Genomic DNA, 18253 nt, shown 5'->3' with positions numbered 1-18253 from the left:
GTGAGTGAGTGTATGTGTGAGTTAGTGAGTGAGTGAGAGAGTGAGTGAGTGAGTGAGTGTATGTGTGAGTTAGTGAGTGAGTAAGAGAGTGAGTGAGAGAGTGAGTGAGTGAGTGAGTGAGTGTATGTGTGAGTTAGTGAGTGAGTGAGTGAGTGAGTGAGTGAGTGAGTGAGTGTATGTGTGAGTTAGTGAGTGAGTAAGAGAGTGAGTGAGAGAGTGAGTGAGTGTATGTGTGAGTTAGTGAGTGAGTGAGTGAGTGAGTGAGTGAGTGTATGTGTGAGTTAGTGAGTGAGTGAGAGAGTGAGTGAGTGAGTGAGTGTATGTGTGAGTTAGTGAGTGAGTAAGAGAGTGAGTGAGAGAGTGAGTGAGTGAGTGAGTGTATGTGTGAGTTAGTGAGTGAGTGAGTGAGTGAGTGAGTGTATGTGTGAGTTAGTGAGTGAGTGAGTGAGTGAGTGTATGTGTGAGTTAGTGAGTGAGTAAGAGAGTGAGTGAGAGAGTGAGAGAGTGAGTGAGTGAGTGAGTGTATGTGTGAGTTAGTGAGTGAGTAAGAGAGTGAGTAAGAGAGTGAGTGAGAGAGTGAGTGAGTGAGTGAGTGTATGTGTGAGTTAGTGAGTGAGTGAGTGAGTGTATGTGTGAGTTAGTGAGTGAGTAAGAGAGTGAGTGAGAGAGTGAGTGAGTGAGTGTATGTGTGAGTTAGTGAGTGAGTGAGTGTATGTGTGAGTTAGTGAGTGAGTGAGTGAGTGAGTGAGTGAGTGAGTGAGTGTATGTGTGAGTTAGTGAATGAGTAAGAGAGTGAGTTAGTGAGTGAGTGAGTGAGTGAGTGAGTGTATGTGTGTGTGTGTGTGTGTGTGTGTGTGTGTGTGTGTGTGTGTGTGTGTGTGTGTGTGTGTGTGTGTGAGTGAGTGTACGTGTGTGTGAGTGAGTGAGTGAGTGAGTGAGTGAGTGAGTGAGTGAGTGAGTGTGAGTGAGTGAGTGAGTGAGTGTGTGTGTGTGTGTGTGTGTGTGTGTGTGTGTGTGTGTGTGTGTGTGTGTGTGTGTGTGTGTGTGAAAGAGTGAGTGAGTGAGTGAGTGAGTGAGTGAGTGAGTGAGTGAGTGAGTGAGTGAGTGAGTGAGTGAGTGAGTGAAAGAAAGACTCCTGTCTTATTGGACTATAAGGTTTCACTCTCTCAACGAACGGCTGAGAAAATGTTTTCACTAGCATAGAAAAACACCTCCATAGACTGACAGAAAATAATGTCTGCATTAAACTCAGAAGCTATTTTTGACTAGACTTTGACTGTGTGTGTGTGTGTGTGTGTGTGTGTGTGTGTGTGTGTGTGTGTGTGTGTGTGTGTGTGTGTGTGTGTGTGTGTGTGTGTGTGTGTGTGTGTGTGTGTGACTCACTCACTAAATGACTTCATTCATGAATCTGATATTAGAGAAACACGAGTTGTTTTGTTTCATAACCCTTATGATTTGAAACCAACTATTCAATCAGTGCTGTGAAATGTTGAAGAAAAGAGGAAGAGAATGGAAATTAATTAGGAGAAACAAAACAAGCAGCGGAAGAGACAAGAAGAAAAGAAACAAACATCAGGAATTAATGAAACGAAAGGGCAAATAGAAACTCCTGCTTAAGTTTCCAAAGACCCAAGTAATCTTCCTCTAGAAGTCAGAAGATCGATGTCTCGATAGAAGAATGTTGAGAGCTGTGCTCGGATTTGTTTAGATACTCCGATTTCAATGTGGGCATTTCTCATCAAATTCTTCCAAAAGCAAATGATCTCAGCTGCCATCCACAGTCATTTCTGTTTAATGATATTACTAGTTGCCATATTCTCAAATATGCCAAACTTGGATATTTTTTCTTATGAAAGTCTGTGGAGGATCGTTGTGTTTTGAGAGTTTTAAATGCAATTGTACAGAAATTATGCAAAATGTGCAAAATGTTCAAACTCATTCTGTCCCACATAACATACAATCAGCTTTCACCAGTTTATGAGGTTTTCTTTGTGATGGCAAGTTTTCCACAGGCGAGCACCACTCACGTTTTCTCCAAAAGCAACTAGTTTTCTTACTGTAAGTCAACAATTGTCTTTCTTAAAAAATGTAAGGGAAAGTGTCTGAGAAAATTTCATACAGAATTCTCAGTTATGCTTCATATCTACATTATAAGCACAGCAAATTCGCACACACTCACATTGCGTTTCCATGTTTTATGGGGACTCTCCATAGACATAATGATTTTTATATAGCCTACTGTACAAACTGTATCTTCTCTTCCTTTACACTAACCCTATATCACACAAAACTTTCTGCATTTGTACATTTTCAAAAAACATCACTTAGTCTGATTTATAAGCTGTTTTCCTAAAAATGTCCCCACAAAGACAAGGATTTCATATATTGCCGTCTTTGTGGGGACATTTTGTCCCCATAACATAGGGATAACCAAGACCACACACACACACACACACACACATACGCACGCACGCACGCACGCACGCACGCACACAAATCCCAACAGGGATTTGGGTTTATTGATATGAGGGGCCTCAATTAGATAAACAAAGATGAAGTCATTGCAGTCAATTACTGTAATCATCTACTAGAGCCTTCCAGAGGGAACACATGAGGAGAGAGAGAGAGAGAGAGAGAGAGAGGGGGGGGGGGGGGGGGGGATGACAGAGTCGGAGGAAAACAGGAAGAAAGAGAGGAGAGGGAAATCTGCAAGAATAATAAGAGTCATATTTTTACAGAGCAAATTTTAGATGAAACGCTGACAACTTTACATGGTATTCATAGATTTGGGAATTTGTTTTGAAAGATATTAATACTTTTATTTAGCAAGGACGCATTAAATTAATCAAAAGTGACAGTAAATATTATATATTATTTATATTATATTTATACTAATGCAAAAGATTTCCATTTCAAATGAATGTGGCCCAGTTCCTTTTGAACTTTCTATTCATCAAAGAATCCTGAAAAATCACAGTTTCCGCAAGAATATTAAGCAGCACAACTGTTTTCAACATTGATAATAATCATAAATGTTTCTTGAGCTGCAAATCAGCATATTAGAATGATTTCTGAAGCATCATGTGACACTGAAGAGTAACGATGCTGAAAATACAGCTTTGATCACAGGAATAAATTACATTTTAAATAAAACGTTCAAACAGAAAACAGTTCTTTTAAATTGCAATACTATTTTGAAATATTGCTGTTTTTACTTGATATAAATGCAGCTTTGGTGAGCATAAGAGACTAATTTCAAAAACATTAAAAAAATCTTACCAACCCCAAACTTTTCAACAGTACTGTACATCTTAAAACACATTTTAGGAGTTTGCCCTCAACTATTGCCCTCAATTAATTCTCTTAGGAACCATGTCAGGAAAAAACAGCTCATAGCTTAAATGGATAATTCTCCAAAAATGAAACTTCTGTCATTATTTACTCACCCTCCTGCTCTTCTAAACCTGTGGTTGTACGTTCATGTGTCAAAGTAAAAAAAGAGCAGAAAAGTGGGTCATACGGCTGCTGTGCACTAGAGATGCAACAGACTGCAGTTGATCCGTGATCCGTACGGACCAGACTGGAAGTTTATCATTTGCATGTGTTTTGTCTTGCCGATTTACACATTCAAGCGATTTTTAACCATTAAGTGGCGAAAGAGAACTGGCCCGCTGTAATCTGAGCGTACAGCCGCACACAAACACACAGAGAGAGAGAGACAATCCTGGCAAGTATTCTCGTAAACACAGTCGGTTATTTCTTAAGTGAACGTAACTAGTAGAGAAAGAAATGTGTATCATTATATTAGATCCGTGCATTAGGTCTTAAAGTGACAGCAGCCTTTAAACATCTGCTGCTGTCTGTCATTAATGTTAATCAATCAACAAAACACTGCTTTAACAAAGATTAATCTACTTAATTTATACAGTGAACACTATGATGATTACATTTCTGTACCTAAATACTACTTTTACACTTTACTTTATTTGAAACTTTGTTGTATTGTATTTATCTATGGTTGTAATTTGTGTCTCTGTTCTTATTTGACTGACTATTCACTCGTCTTTAATAATGTTAGGAGTTTGCGGTCGTATCGAAGTACTTAAAGTAGGCTTTAAGTTATAAATTAAAAGTTACATCCCCCACAGCCACACCCCCCAGTTATGATTATTACAGTGCTATGCATAAGTTTAGACACCCATGCTAAAGTTGACTAAAAAGAGGAATAAAAAATCTTTTTTTGGAAACTGAACTTAATGCCTTAATTGAAAAAATGAGGAAAAATCCAACCTTTAAGGACACCAATTTTCTTTGTGAATGAATAATGTATCGTAAATAAATAAATGCTCTTCCTTAAAATACAGGGTGCATAAGTTTGGACACCCCTATGTTAAATTCCCATAGAGGCAGGCAGATTTTTATTTTTAAAGGCCAGTTACTTCATGGATCCAGGATACTATGCATCCTGATAAAGTTCCCTTGGCCTCTGGAATTAAAATAGCCCCACATCATCACATAGCCTTCACCATACCTAGAGATTGGCATGGTTTTATTTCAGTTAGCCTAATAGCTAGTTTGATTTGCATTGAGAGATGATCTTATGGAAAGTACCCCATGCCAATCTCTAGGTATGGTGAAGGCTATGTGATGATGTGGGGCTATTTTAATTCCAGAGGCCAAGGGAACTTTATCAGGATGCATAGTATCCTGGATCCATGAAGTAACTGGCCTTTAAAAATAAAAATCTGCCTGCCTCTATGGGAATTTAACATAGGGGTGTCCAAACTTATGCACCCTGTATTTTAAGGAAGAACATTTATTTATTTACCATACATTATTCATTCACAAAGAAAATTGGTGTCCTTTAAGGTTGGATTTTTCCTAATTTTTTTAATTAAGGCATTAAGTTCAATTTCCAAAAGATGATTTTTTATTCCTCTTTTTAGTCAACTTTAGCATGGGTGTCTAAACTTATGCATATGTATTTATTTTTGGCTGATCTGAAAAACGATCCGATCCGTGACTCAAAAACCGTAAAAATGACCTGAAACGCGAGTTTTGTGATCCGTTGCACCACTACTGTGCACTATATTCTAAATGTGCACTATATATATTTTCTTTATTAGCGCTTAAGAGATCATTAGTATAAACTGTTGTTGTGTGGGGGGGAAATATCTGCCTAAAGCAGACATAAATGTAATTTTTGTTCCATGAAAACCAGGCAGATCATCCATCTAGACTATAATGACCATAGCTGGAAAGCACATAAAAACAGCTCCAGTCAGAATCCATCTTTTGCTGGATTTTCCAGCATTGAAAAAAAGAGATAATATAAAAAAATCAAATAAAAAGTAAAAGCATAGGCGGGCGAGGAAGTCATCCTGACCGCTAAAGCTAACATGATGATGTTGATTTTACCAGAATATGAGAATGTAAGTATCCAGAAAGGAAATGATTCCTAATGTGAGATGAATGCAGAATGAAGAGTATCACAATGCTCAAATGAAATGAACACACACACACACACACACACACACACACACAGTGGGAAAGCTTATAAAATCTCTATGAGCGCACCAAAGCCTCACACATAAACAACTGCACAATGTTTATCTTGGCTTATTATTCATGAGAAAACATGATTGAAGTGAAACCATTAACATACTCTCACATTCTCTCTCTTAAACACAAACAAACACACATACAAACTAAACAAAATCCGTATCTCTGTGCCATATGGGCGTACATGTACAAGCAACACATTTCCACATTTTACCAACACACTGAGATTTACATTTATGTATTTACCCAAAAATAAATGTTTTTATAAATAAATTATCCAACTTTGAAATCGGCACGAAACAGAAGTTGCGAGTCTGTTATTGCTTACTGTGACGTATATCTGAGTGAAACGGCTTCTCGAACGCTGAGAAATGAAGGGCGGGGCTTGATTTTATCCATTGGGAATTGATTGGATTTTGTGGTTTGTTATTGGTCGATCTCATGTGAGTGACAGGTTGCCCCGCCCTCGCGCCAGTAAACGCATCATCAGAGAAATGATGACGCAAGAGGGGAGAATATTTTTGAATAAAGATTATGAGGGCACATGAATTAAAAAAAATGATAATGATGTGCACAGATAAGTCATTTATAATGTGTACTGCAATATTCCATTAAAAATAAGAAATGTCAATTTGGATTTCATGGTGACTTTAATGTGAGATTTAGAGAGCGGACACAGGCAAAGGAAACAACATTACAGGCCTGGTAAAGATTTGAACCCCCTAGTGAGAGAGGGAAAGGTCAACTATGTGCCCTGATACAGATATAAGGGTGAATGATTGTTAAGAGGATGTGTGTGTTGGGGGAGACACACTGAATCCGGTGACATATTAACATTTGGAGATGAAAGAGGGAAAGGCCCTCAGAGGAAGCTGTTTTAGTGGAGAAGGAGAGAAATTCTTCCTCATTCTCCATCCCAACAGGGGAAGAATGCAATTACTGCGGTGTTTCCATGCCCACTGTGGGCCAGTGTCCTCTGGGACTCTCACACACACACACACACACACACACACACACACACACACACACACACACACACACACACACACACACACACACACACACACACACACAACAACAACAACTGATACTGAAGCATTCGAGGAATGCAGGTGTTCAAAAGCTAAAGCATTCGCTGCTCTTTCTGGCCCAACGTGTGAATATGTCAAATCCTCTAGACCCTGGACCTCTCTGCCGAAAAGCCTTGTTTCATTTGAGTAAAAGGCAGTTTAATGAATTAAAAAAGTCTAATGAAGGCAATTAAAGATTGTTGAGCATTTTGCAATGCAAGGAACATCAGTCTGTTGTTTGCTCATCTTTTCTTTGACCCTTTTACATTTTTCTAGCTGGATTCATCATTTGTAAGTTTCTTTAAAGAGAAGCATCTGCTAAATGAATAAATGTAAACGTAATTACGCAATCCGACATACATCCTTAGACCAGTCTCACCAGGTTTAGTTATATATTTATTAACATAAACTAACCTGAAGCCGAAAGTTAATAATAAAGTTTTGATGTTAAATATATTTTTGTTATTCATGTATCAACTTCTCAGATGTGTTTGGCACGTTACACAAATATAGTGTTCAAAATATGACTTGAAGTCGATTTCTTTTTCAAACAAATTAAAGGAAGTGCTTAACCTTCATAAAAAAGTTTTTGCTTAACTCAGGTCAAATTAAATAGTATGCTCTATGTGCTATTTTACATTTATTTTTCAATGGGGTTTGACATTTTTATACCCGTTTTTCAAAATTTAGGACACATCTGAGAACAGCATAATATTTAAATGAAAAAATAAATACATTTTCAATCTAAAATTTCTAATACATTTCGTTAATATCATTATCATTATGGTTGCATATTTAGCCTTAATTATGCTGGCACTCTGTTGCTCTGCTAGCTAATTTGGCACCAAAACGTTTGTTATTGATAAACTTTTATTTCCCAGTATTAAAAAATAAAAATACTTTTTATAAATACATTTTCTTACTATAATTTTGATAACAGGGTTGAATGGTTGAGCTTGTAACAGGACACCAAATAGTTTCTTACTGTACATTAATATTTTTAGCAGATGTGTTCTTTCCAAAACAACATAATAAAGTGCACAAATCACTACATTGGCCAAAACAAGGACAGTCAGCTGAGTAAACACACCGCACAATCACAGAGAAGAAGCTTAGTACAACTGCAGACACAACTTCAAAGAACAACTTACATGAAATTCATTTGCAAAGTGTATAGGCTACCTATACCAAATATACAGAAATCAAGAAAAAAAAACCCACATAAGAATATGAGATTTAGCACTGTAACCTACAGTAATACTCATATATCAAGTCATAAAATTAGAAGAAAATCACACAGTATAATGATGGCAAAGTTTTTCCTTCGCGTTTTTTTTGCGCACACAAAATGACTAAGACACTGTATTCTGCTGCCAGGCCAGTAGATGGCGATGTCACTTTGTAAAGAAACACTTAGCGCCTATAAACTGAACCAGAGAATGTCTAATAAGGGGAGAACTTCCACTCTCAGTAAACTTCCTTCTGAACTGGTTGCAGTTCCACTCTGGTTCCATATGAGGGCGCTCACAGGACGAGTGCAGAATGAATGGAGGTCGATGGCGCTATACCCCTCAAAATCCACTTTTCTCAGGATATCATTTTTTGTCTAGTAATTTGAATGTTGTATTCGAAAGGAGATGCAAAGAAATTACACATTGCTTGGTGTTAGATTTTTTAGAGTCACTTATTTGCTTTAAAAAGTCTTTTAAAGTGTCAATGACGTCACACACATCGTACGACCAGAGATACTGCTTTACGGCAATCCTTCAGTCACTTTGGTGCTTTCGCGCTCTGCACTTTCTTTTCTCTCGAGGCATCGACAACACAGCGGACACAGGTAAATACACAACACAGCTGACACAGGTAAATACACAACACAGCTGACACAGGTAAATACACGTGCTAGAAGAGTTTTTGTTTTGTTGTTTTAAAAGACCATGCCGAAAATACACACACACACACACGATGCCATTAAGCGGTATCTCTGGTCGTAATCAGTCCTTCACTGACCAATCAGCGTTCATTAGCAGAATGCTAGTGTGTTATGGGCAACAACAACTCAACCTGTAAGAAATCAAAAGGACATAAATACTCATTCATTCAACTTTCGACCTATAACCCATGTTGAACTTGCAAAACCTACAATCAAATCTGAGATTTCTCAACGGCAATCGGGTGAAAGAGACAAATTTAGCCGTCTAGCTCCATAGACTCCCATTCATTCTGAACTCATGGGTGATCGCCCCCAGTGGAACTCTGGTGGAACTACAACCAAAATTCGGTACAATAGGACTTAATAGGGAGTGGCCAGGCTCTCCGTAGACGGGCTCTGACTGAAGATATAATACGCATACGCATGCCGTCACCGTTTTCACAAATTCGTGCTTTTGTAGTTTACACACAATAACGGTATCGTTTTTAAAAACGTGAACATTAAAACTTGTTTTCAAAATGTTGCATTTTCAGGCCCCCAAAACGCCGCAGTCGTGTAAATGAACGACAAACCATGTAAAACGTTTTCAGTTTATTGAAAGTGGTGTAGTGTAAACGGCCCCTTAAAGTAAGACTGTAAAAATAGGCACAATGTACTGTTAATTTGAAGGAATCTTATGTATTGATTTTTCACACGTGCGCACTGTGTTTCAGGATTAAAGAAAATGTCCATAAAATTATTGGATAATGTCCTAGCAGAAAATGACTTGAACCTTTTCCGTTTTTCTGGATTTTTTTCCTTATAGTGTATAGATTCATGTCTTAGGGCATGTAAGCTTTCTGGGCAGTGAGCTGGTTTTGTGAGTTACGATAAACCTGGTTTCTATTACTCTGGAAAAAGAAATCAGGGTAAAGGAGAGGACATTTACTCTACATTTACACACACACACACACACACAAATGGTGTCTTGGGGGCCCCAATAAGCCTGCAAAGGTCAAAATATCCATAACTCACTTTGCACAAAACACCCATATGAGAAAATAGTGAGATTGTGCCTTCCCTAGCCATCGCCGATCAACACCGGTTATTTTTACACTCGCCCAGATAACGCCAGGCTGGAACTCTTCTTCCTCAACTCAACACACTTTCACTAGAAATCAAATAAAAAAAATAGGAGAAACATGATTGTACGGTAAGAGTGTATGTTTATAGCCACACAAGACACATTTGTCCACAGAAATATTACAAAAGCCTCAAAATGGGGACTTAAGCATTTGGTAAAACAATTTATAAGTGACAGAATGTTGTTGTTTTTTATATTAAAAATGCTAAAAGTTTTCTTTCTCCTACTAGACCATTGTGTGAGCTCATACATCTCTACGCTACTATACTGCCCACAAAATTTCGCTGACATTTAAAACATTTAGATACATTTTCATGGGCGAATATGTCGATTTTCTATATTGTCAGTAGTGTAGCGATGTATAAACACTGCTCACACAAAAAAAATCACTTTCAAACCACGGCAAATTTCACGTGACAAACTTAAACAGGAGCAAAATCTGCATGAGAGCTTCTTCACCCTGACACTAAACTCCTGATCGCACAGAATCTTACTCGAATGACGAATTCAATATTCAGTAATTATTATATTTAGTTTTATGTAAAAATGCATGGTATATCCTCATTTAGATAGATTAATGGCCCGTTCACACCAAGGACGATAACTATAACGATTTTTAGTTCTATAAATTTAAAAGTAAAGTAGCCTATAGTAGAGTCCTCACCAGAATTATAACAAAAACGGCACAAAGGAACAATATTGTGGGAATCACTTTCAGAGTGATTTTTCCTTTGCTGATGAACAATAAAATCATTGACAGCCAATCAGAATCAATCCTGCTTTAAAGAACTCAAGCATTTAAAGTCGTGGACGACAAAACTAAAAGATAGAAAGATATCGTGTAGTTGTGGACACTTTATCGCTATAGTTATCTTTTTAGTTATCATTCTTGGTGTGAACGGCCCATAAATGTGTGTTTTTTATATATATTTGAATTTTGGAAGTTCAGAACATTACTGTGTAGAGAGAGAGAGAGAGAGAGAGAGAGAGAGAGAGAGAGAGAGAGAGAGAGAGAGAGAGAGCTATGGATAACAGTAATCTCATCTCATGGGGAGTGTGACATGGCTCTCGTATAAATGGGTTAAAAAAACACCAACACACACACGCATATATACACTCAAGCTCACAATCCCTGTGATCTGCACAACACGTGTAGCTACACACACAAGCACAGTCTGAACTCAAATCATACTCAGTCACTGCACAAACACACACACACACAAACCTAACACAAACGGCACTTACTGAAGGACAAACAGTCATATCGTAACCAGATGTTGGGAAAAATCAAAACCAAATGATCCGGCCTTGAACGTGTGTGTGCACAAGTATGGAAACTCACACGTGCACAAGACACAGCTCTACATGTCCTCAGTTATGAGTTAGCATGTGTTATAATCACGGAATAATAAACAGACAGACAGATCACACCATGATCATATTAACTCACGAGACAAAGGCCAGAACAGCTCATTATAATATTAATCTGGGTTTCTCTGATTACTCATCTATCACCAAGTCCAATTCACTGTTTGTAATTGCATCAGAGTGGCTGTGCACATTAAGTTATGGTTAATTTCCCAGCTTAATTTCAAATGAAACAAAATGTTCTCTCTCTTTTTCTTTTTATCTTTCTTTCTTTCTTCACATGGCAAAGTTAATTTGTCTTTGCTGAAGTCAATTTAAAGGACCAAAACAAGGTAGTAAATCAGTTTTAATAAGAAGTTCTGGATGCATGGCAGTTATTTGCACAAGGGTTGAGTTTTCAAAGAGAAGTTTAGGCGTTCGGTCAACTTGCGGTCAGTGTTGAGGAGGTTTAAGAATTTATGGTAAACTAGTTTCTGACAAGAATAATTGTAAACGGAGAACAGAAAGGATGAGGTGTTACAGGGAAAGAGAGAGAGAACAGAAGGAAGCAGTGACCTTTTTTCAGCAGCCTCGGTTCCAGAAATATTTTCTTTTTCCAAATTAATTTTCTCCAAAGGGATTTCTAACAATTCGTCAACAAAAGAGACTAAATCAGCCAGCTCCAGGGTGAATCATAACATTAGAACTTTACAGGAAGGGGGAAAAATGAAAATGAAAAAAATTAAAATAAGACAAATCGAACTTTGCGAACTTTTATAGGCCTATATGAAAAAATAACAAAATGTTATTGAGAGAGTGCAAAAAAATCAAATTTTCCTTCAAAACAGGTTTTTATCCAAATACACTTATATAAAAAAAGAGCCAAATATTGATTTATGTTTTAGAGCTGTCGAGGACGGATTTTTAGATTTTGCGGTAAATTGCATAGGCTACTCTTTAACACGTGCGCGCCACCGTCACGCCATGTCATTTCGGTATAGAAAAGTAGCTCTGGCTGTGGGTAGCATGAAACTACATGAAAGTTTGTTTGAATGAGAAAAATTGACCATGGATCATTTAAAACAGCAAACTGACCAGTTGTATAAACACAGAAACCGTTATTTATGTGTCAATCCATCCGCTCTAATGAGATCGTGTATGTTTTTTTTTTACAGTCTATGGTGTGTTTCTTTCCACCGAACCTCATTCATCCGCGCAGAGGAGCAGAGCCGAAGCACAACCAACACAATGTTCTTCCGCAAGACGCATGCAGTTTTATTTTTTAACGGCTGGAGGCCCAAAGGTTACATCTTCCCCGTTTCACAGACAAGGCTTAGTCCCGGACTAAACTGCATGTTTGAGCTGTTTTAACTGAAAGCAACTTGCACTTGCACAACCTAACACATTTTGGTTTTGGCTCAATTATTAAAAAAATAATTAAGTTAGATTAATCTTCTTTTTTTTTTTTACACAAGCAACATGCACATTTCTGCTACAAATGGACACTTAAAGGAGAACTCCGGTCAATTTTAACATTGAGCTCATTTTATTGTACATTTGGAGTGCTGTCAATACAGAGAACAACTACAAAAATCGGTGTTGCCTACACCGAGTTATTCTATTTTTAAAATTTGCACCCTGTTGACTTCAATGGGGCAAGTACTAAACCTGCTTTTAGGCTCTTAACATCCTTGATGTGTCATTACAAGTGCACAGAAAATGTGAGTGATTCCTTCTGAGTGAACACGAGTGGATCTGACTGCAGTAGATGTGAAAGATATGTATAAAAATGATGTTATTTAAGCCAGCGCAAATAGCCTACCTGTTTACATCCTGTTTTTCGGTTGAAGTCCAAAGTAGTCGATTGCCGAGTTCACGCGCGTGATCATAGGTAACTAAACCTATGCGCGTGAACTCGGCAATCGACTACTTTGGACTTCAACCGAAAAACAGGATGTAAACAGGTATTTGCGCTGGCTTAAATAACATCATTTTTATACATATCTTTTACATCTACTGCAGTCAGATCCACTCGTGTTCACTCAGAAGGAATCACTCACATTTTCTGTGCACTTGAAATGACACATCAAGGATGTTAAGAGCCTAAAAGCAGGTTTAGTACTTGCCCCATTGAAGTCAACAGGGTGCAAATTTTAAAAAGAGAATAACTCGGTGTAGGCAGCACCGATTTTTGTCGTTGTTCTCTGTATTGACAGCACTCCAAATGTACAATAAAATGAGCTCAATGTTAAAATTGACCGGAGTTCTCCTTTAAAGTTTTTTTCAAGAACCTACCATTACAGTACAGTTCCTATCGTACAGTTGCACTGAAAGTGACAGAAGTGCAAATCTTACAACTTACCCCATATGTGGGGTTAACTGTAACAGACAGAGGGGTTAGTTGTAACACTTGTGTGTAACACACACAATTCAGTATCTGTATAGTTTGATATTGTTTGTGCATCTGTATAGATAGATATCCATACATCCATCCCTCATCCAATCATCCTTCTATTATGGATCAAATCATGGATAGAGATAGTAAAGGGCTGCACAGTTTTGCATTAAATAAATAAATAAATAAAATCATCAAATATTGTAATTGCTACTGAATTATATTTGTGTGTGGCAGCTGCATGCAAAATTATTATTATTAATAATAACAACAACAACAACAGTAATAATAATACAAACAAGCTCAAAATCAAATTTTAAAGGGTTTATTGTATGCATACTTTGGCATTTAAATTCCAACATTGTTTGTGAAAGTCCAACAAAGTTAAATGTGGCAAAATAAATATATAAATACTCAAACCTGAAAAGTTGTGTGGCTCCCTGTTTTCATTTCATTATCGTTGTACACTTGGCGGGTTAGTTGTAACACTGTGCTACAACCAACTCTGCTGTGTAAAAAAATGTTTTAGCCTAGCTAACAGTTGCTAGGAGTTGCTGATATGTTTGAAAATGGTGCTATGTTTTAGCCAACAAGACAGTGATTTTGTGAAGATATTGGACCAAGAGTGTTTTGACACCATGCAAGTAAATTTTTTTCGGTTTCTGCATTGGGAGTGTACATCACCAAATCTAACTTTATGATGTACACTCCCAATGCAGAAACCGAAAATTTTTTTACTTGCATGGTGTCAAAACACTCTTTGTCCAGTATCTTCACAAAATCTTATCAAAACTTTCCACAAATCAGCGGGAGGCCGTCTTCTGGCAGCGAGAGAAAAAGAGCGAAAACACAACTTGATTGACTCTGACTAACTATGTAAAAGGTCTGTGTTACATTTAACCCTGCCGCGTTAGGTTGTGCCCCGCGCTCCCCTATATCTTAAAATATGCCAGTGCCATTGTTTTGTCTCAGGATGCACACCAGCAATGCACTTTTATAAAAGCTATTTAAATGTCCTAATTGTACTAAGGCCTAATCCTGGTTTAATCTAAGCCCTGTCTGTGAAACCAGGCCATATGTAGCTTTAACATGCTTTATGAAATCCTACTCACACAAGCTGCACACATTCAAAAGTTTGCAAATTAATCATCATTTTTTACTAACCCTAAAAGATCATAATGGGATCAATTGAGAATCTACTGGATGAACTGTGTATATAATTACACACATTATAAAATATGTGTATGTTAGAATTCCAGAGGCAACACTTTACAATAAGGTTTCATTTGTTAACATTATTTAATGCATTAGATAACATGAAATGACAATGAACAATAATTTAGTTTTACAGCATTCAAAAATCTTTATTAATGCTTTAGTTAATCGCAATACAAACATTAATTGCTTGTGTGTGTTCGTTCACAGTGAATTAACTACTTAAAAATCATTTATTTAAAAAATGAGTAAATGTTCAAATGAAGACACGGAGCCACGAAAACGACTAAAAACGCTGTATTCTGCTGCCAGGCCGGTAGATGAAACACTATTGAACATGTAGCCTAATGCGCATGTGCATGACGTCATCGTTTCCATAGATTTGCATTTTTGTTGTTTACATGGAGATCGTATTTTCAAAAACTTGCACTTTGAAACCCGTTTCCAAAATTTTGCACCCAAAACGCTGTTGTCGTGTAAATGAATGGCCAAAACAAATAAAACGGTTTCTAGTTGAAAACGGTGTCACGTGAACAACCGCTCAGTTAACTAATGTCCACATTACAGAGGAAAATACTCATTAATCCTGAATCTGTTTCTAATTGTCCTTCTAAAAGCTCTTTTAGGTTGGAAAGGAATCAGTAGACATTTTCGCCTCAGTTCTGAGCCAATCATTTCTGGCCAATCACGTTAATGTGGCTAATTAATTGGGAACAAACGACTTGATGATGAACAGGTGCAGGCAACAGCAAAGCATGCTTTCCGTGGATAAAACACACACACAAGCTGTCTGGATTCATGCTGTAGTGAATTGAGTGGGTTTTAACTTTATTGATCTTTAATTTGATTTTGAAATGCCTCCTAAAAAAGCTTCTGCTGCACCGACGGCCACGATCCCAAAGGATTCTGAGGATGAAACTATTGACACAAAACCAGGTTTGCAAGCAGTTTTGTGATGTTTTTCAAATTAAAAAAATTTTTCTATTAGGATTTGTTGTAGTATGACTTGTTTAAATGTTGTTTAAGATGCTCCTGAAAGCTCAAGCACTAAGGCCGCTGGACGCAAGGTTTCTCCACACCCATCCACCATGGAGATGGTGAAAGAAGCTCTGAAAGAGCTGGACTCCAGAAAGGGTGTTTCAGCTCAAGCAATCCGTAGCTACATCAAGGAGAAGTACAAGACCGTGGATGAGACCCGGCTGAAGTTTATGGTGCGGAAAACCCTGAACAAAGGCATCGAGACTGGTGTGTTTGTGAGACCTGCGAATTCTGGGGCAACGACGACAGGTGCTCAAGGGCGCTTCAGGGTAACTTCCATTTCTCTTGCGCCGTTCTATGAATGATTGTTAGGAATTTCAATATAACGTAATGCCTGAATGGTCACCATGTCCTCTTTCAGATTGCTGCCAAGACCAAAGCGAAGGTGCAGTCAAAGGAAAACGCTGATCCAAATGTGCAGAAAGCATCCAAACCTAAGAAAGCCAAGGCAACTAAAGCCAAGGGTGAAGGTAAAGTTTAAGTGGGCTATTAAAGTGTTTTAAACTTGTCTTTCAAGGCATGTTTACACTAAAGTTAAGAATTGTTCTAATTCTAAGAGAATTGCAAGCATCCACAATGAAGGCATGAGAGTAAAGGTGTTATTGGGTTCACTTGCAAGGTGTTTTTTTTTTTTTTTTTTTTTTTGCAGTGGCTATTTCCACTAAGTGAACAGCTTTTTTTTTTTTTTTCTTTTTTTTTTTTAACGATAGACTAAGTTTAAATGGCAAGTTTAGTGAACATTGCAGCATTTTCTTAGAATCTATTCACTATTTTTACGTAGTAAATGGCATATCGCTATGTACACCAAATAAAAATGGCAGTACGTTCTTTGCAATGTGTAAATAGTTTGATGCTATTTATACTTGCAAATAGTGGCAGATGTTATTTGCACCTCAGTGTTGTACGTTAAACGGTATGCCGTGATAACTGAGTTTAAATATTTCGGTGTTTTTTTTTTTTTTTAAATAAAGCGCAAATTTAAAACCAACTGCCGTTGACCAATGTGCTGTACAAAATAATTTAAATAACCATTAAATAAAATGCATACAAAGACACAAGTAAACAACAAAGAATTGAACTCATGAATTATAAGCCAGATCAAATAAAAAAGATTTTAACTTGGACTTAAAAATGGATATTGTGGGAGCAGTTCTGATTTGAACAGGTAAACCGTTCAAAGTCTCGATGCGGAAAATGCCGTCATCCCTCGACTTTAGTCTGGATTTAGGGATCACTAAGAGCCTCTGATTGGTATACTAAGAGCTCTCCCTGGTTTAAAAAGCCTCTGCCAATAGGTGGGCTATTTGCTCTTGGTGTAAATAGAAAGTCCTTTTTCTTTTCTTTCTTTATATTAATGTCAATCTGTTGTTGTGCTGTGGGTATGTTGACATCACTGCAGGTTGCACTTAGAATAAACCAATCATTGTGGTCCATTTGTGTAGATGGGTTATGTTTTTGGCGTGAACTGGTCTTGGGACTGAAAGCCCTTTGTGTAAACCTTGTCTATATAGAATAACTGCTGTGACAACTATTTTAGTAATGCCATGAATGCTTCAGTCTTTTTAATGGTCCCCCCTCCCTTTCAAGGGACAAGCAAAGAAAAGAAGCCCACAAAGAAAAAGGAAGCCACAGATGTGAGTTGTCTTATTTTCACCTTATACATTCTCAGCTGTGAAGTCAGAACGCACATCCACCCTCTTTCTAACTTCTCTTTCTCTTAGGATGCTAAGCCTAAGACGCCTGAGAGCGACGCCACCGCCTCAAAGGTGGCCCCTGCGAAGAAGCCAAAGGTGAAGAATGCTGCAGGGGAGGGTGGACCGGAGCCCAAACCCAGCAAAGCTAAAAGAGCCTCTAAAGCATCAAAAGAGGGAGCTGAGGAACCAGCCGCTAAGAAAGGAGGAAAGAAAACTGCAGCAAAGGCAGAAGAGGGCGAATCTGGAGAGAAAGTCGCTGCAAAAGCCCCAGGGAAACGAGGAAAAAAGTGATGCGTGGGCTTTTTACTGTTTTTACTCATTGTGTAGTGACTTTTATTCAAGCACTTGTATACCAAATAAAGCTTTTTACGTATGTTCAAGAGATGTCATTGGATGTCATTGAGCTAGTTTGGTGTGAAATGAGTGCTGGTTTAAGGCTCTTTTGAAGGCTAGGTTGATGGCTGCAACGTTAGCTGATGGTTAACCAGGTTCATAGTATTAAACTGTCTGTGTCCTAAATCGCATATTCCCAGAGTACATACTAATTCACTACCACTAAAGTACATTTCAAAGGCTGTTTAGACCAATGTACGTGACTGTTTACATGATGTGCACTACTGGTGAAACCCTTGACAACACCCTAAGCCCTTGATCCCTTGGAATCTGCTATGTAGGTTTTTTTCTTTTTCCCAAGGGACTGTTCTTTTTTTTTTTTTTTTTTTAAAGCTACACTGAGATATTTTCCCCCATCTAGTGGTGAAATTGTATATGACTGCCCAGTGAATATTAGTTTCTGTTCCTTTCAATTTCGAGGGTGTTTAACTCCTACGGTGGCCGTATTATTCCAAGATTAACATGGCTTCCAGTTCGACTTCG

The 18253-nt window shown here is 37.8% G+C and overlaps 1 protein-coding gene across 1 annotated transcript; it reads left to right on the top strand.

Moving 5' to 3' along the window:
* The first annotated feature begins 15416 nt into the window (after positions 1-15416).
* On the top strand, positions 15417-17750 carry h1m (linker histone H1M). Its single transcript, XM_079870466.1, has 5 exons — positions 15417-15581; positions 15672-15952; positions 16045-16153; positions 17271-17317; positions 17405-17750. The coding sequence occupies exons 1-5, from the start codon at positions 15500-15502 to the stop codon at positions 17666-17668; spliced, it is 783 nt and encodes a 260-aa protein (XP_079726592.1). The 5' UTR covers positions 15417-15499; the 3' UTR covers positions 17669-17750.
* Positions 17751-18253: the final 503 nt, after the last annotated feature.

The sequence above is a fragment of the Squalius cephalus genome, assembly GCF_949319135.1.
Source record: "Squalius cephalus genome assembly, chromosome: 5".
NCBI classification, from domain to species: Eukaryota; Metazoa; Chordata; class Actinopteri; order Cypriniformes; family Leuciscidae; genus Squalius; species Squalius cephalus.
The sequence above is the reverse complement of the archived record's forward strand: the minus strand, read 5'-3'. Positions and strand labels throughout refer to the sequence as shown.

What these genes read in the sequence shown, in the direction of transcription:
- h1m (XM_079870466.1), top strand. Translation starts at nt 15,500, where the DNA reads ATGCCTCCTAAAAAAGCTTCTGCTGCACCGACGGCCACGATCCCAAAG. An exon ending in GTGCTCAAGGGCGCTTCAGG is followed by an intron (nt 15,953 to 16,044) that starts GTAACTTCCATT and finishes GTCCTCTTTCAG; the next exon opens with ATTGCTGCCAAGACCAAAGC. An exon ending in AACTAAAGCCAAGGGTGAAG is followed by an intron (nt 16,154 to 17,270) that starts GTAAAGTTTAAG and finishes CTCCCTTTCAAG; the next exon opens with GGACAAGCAAAGAAAAGAAG.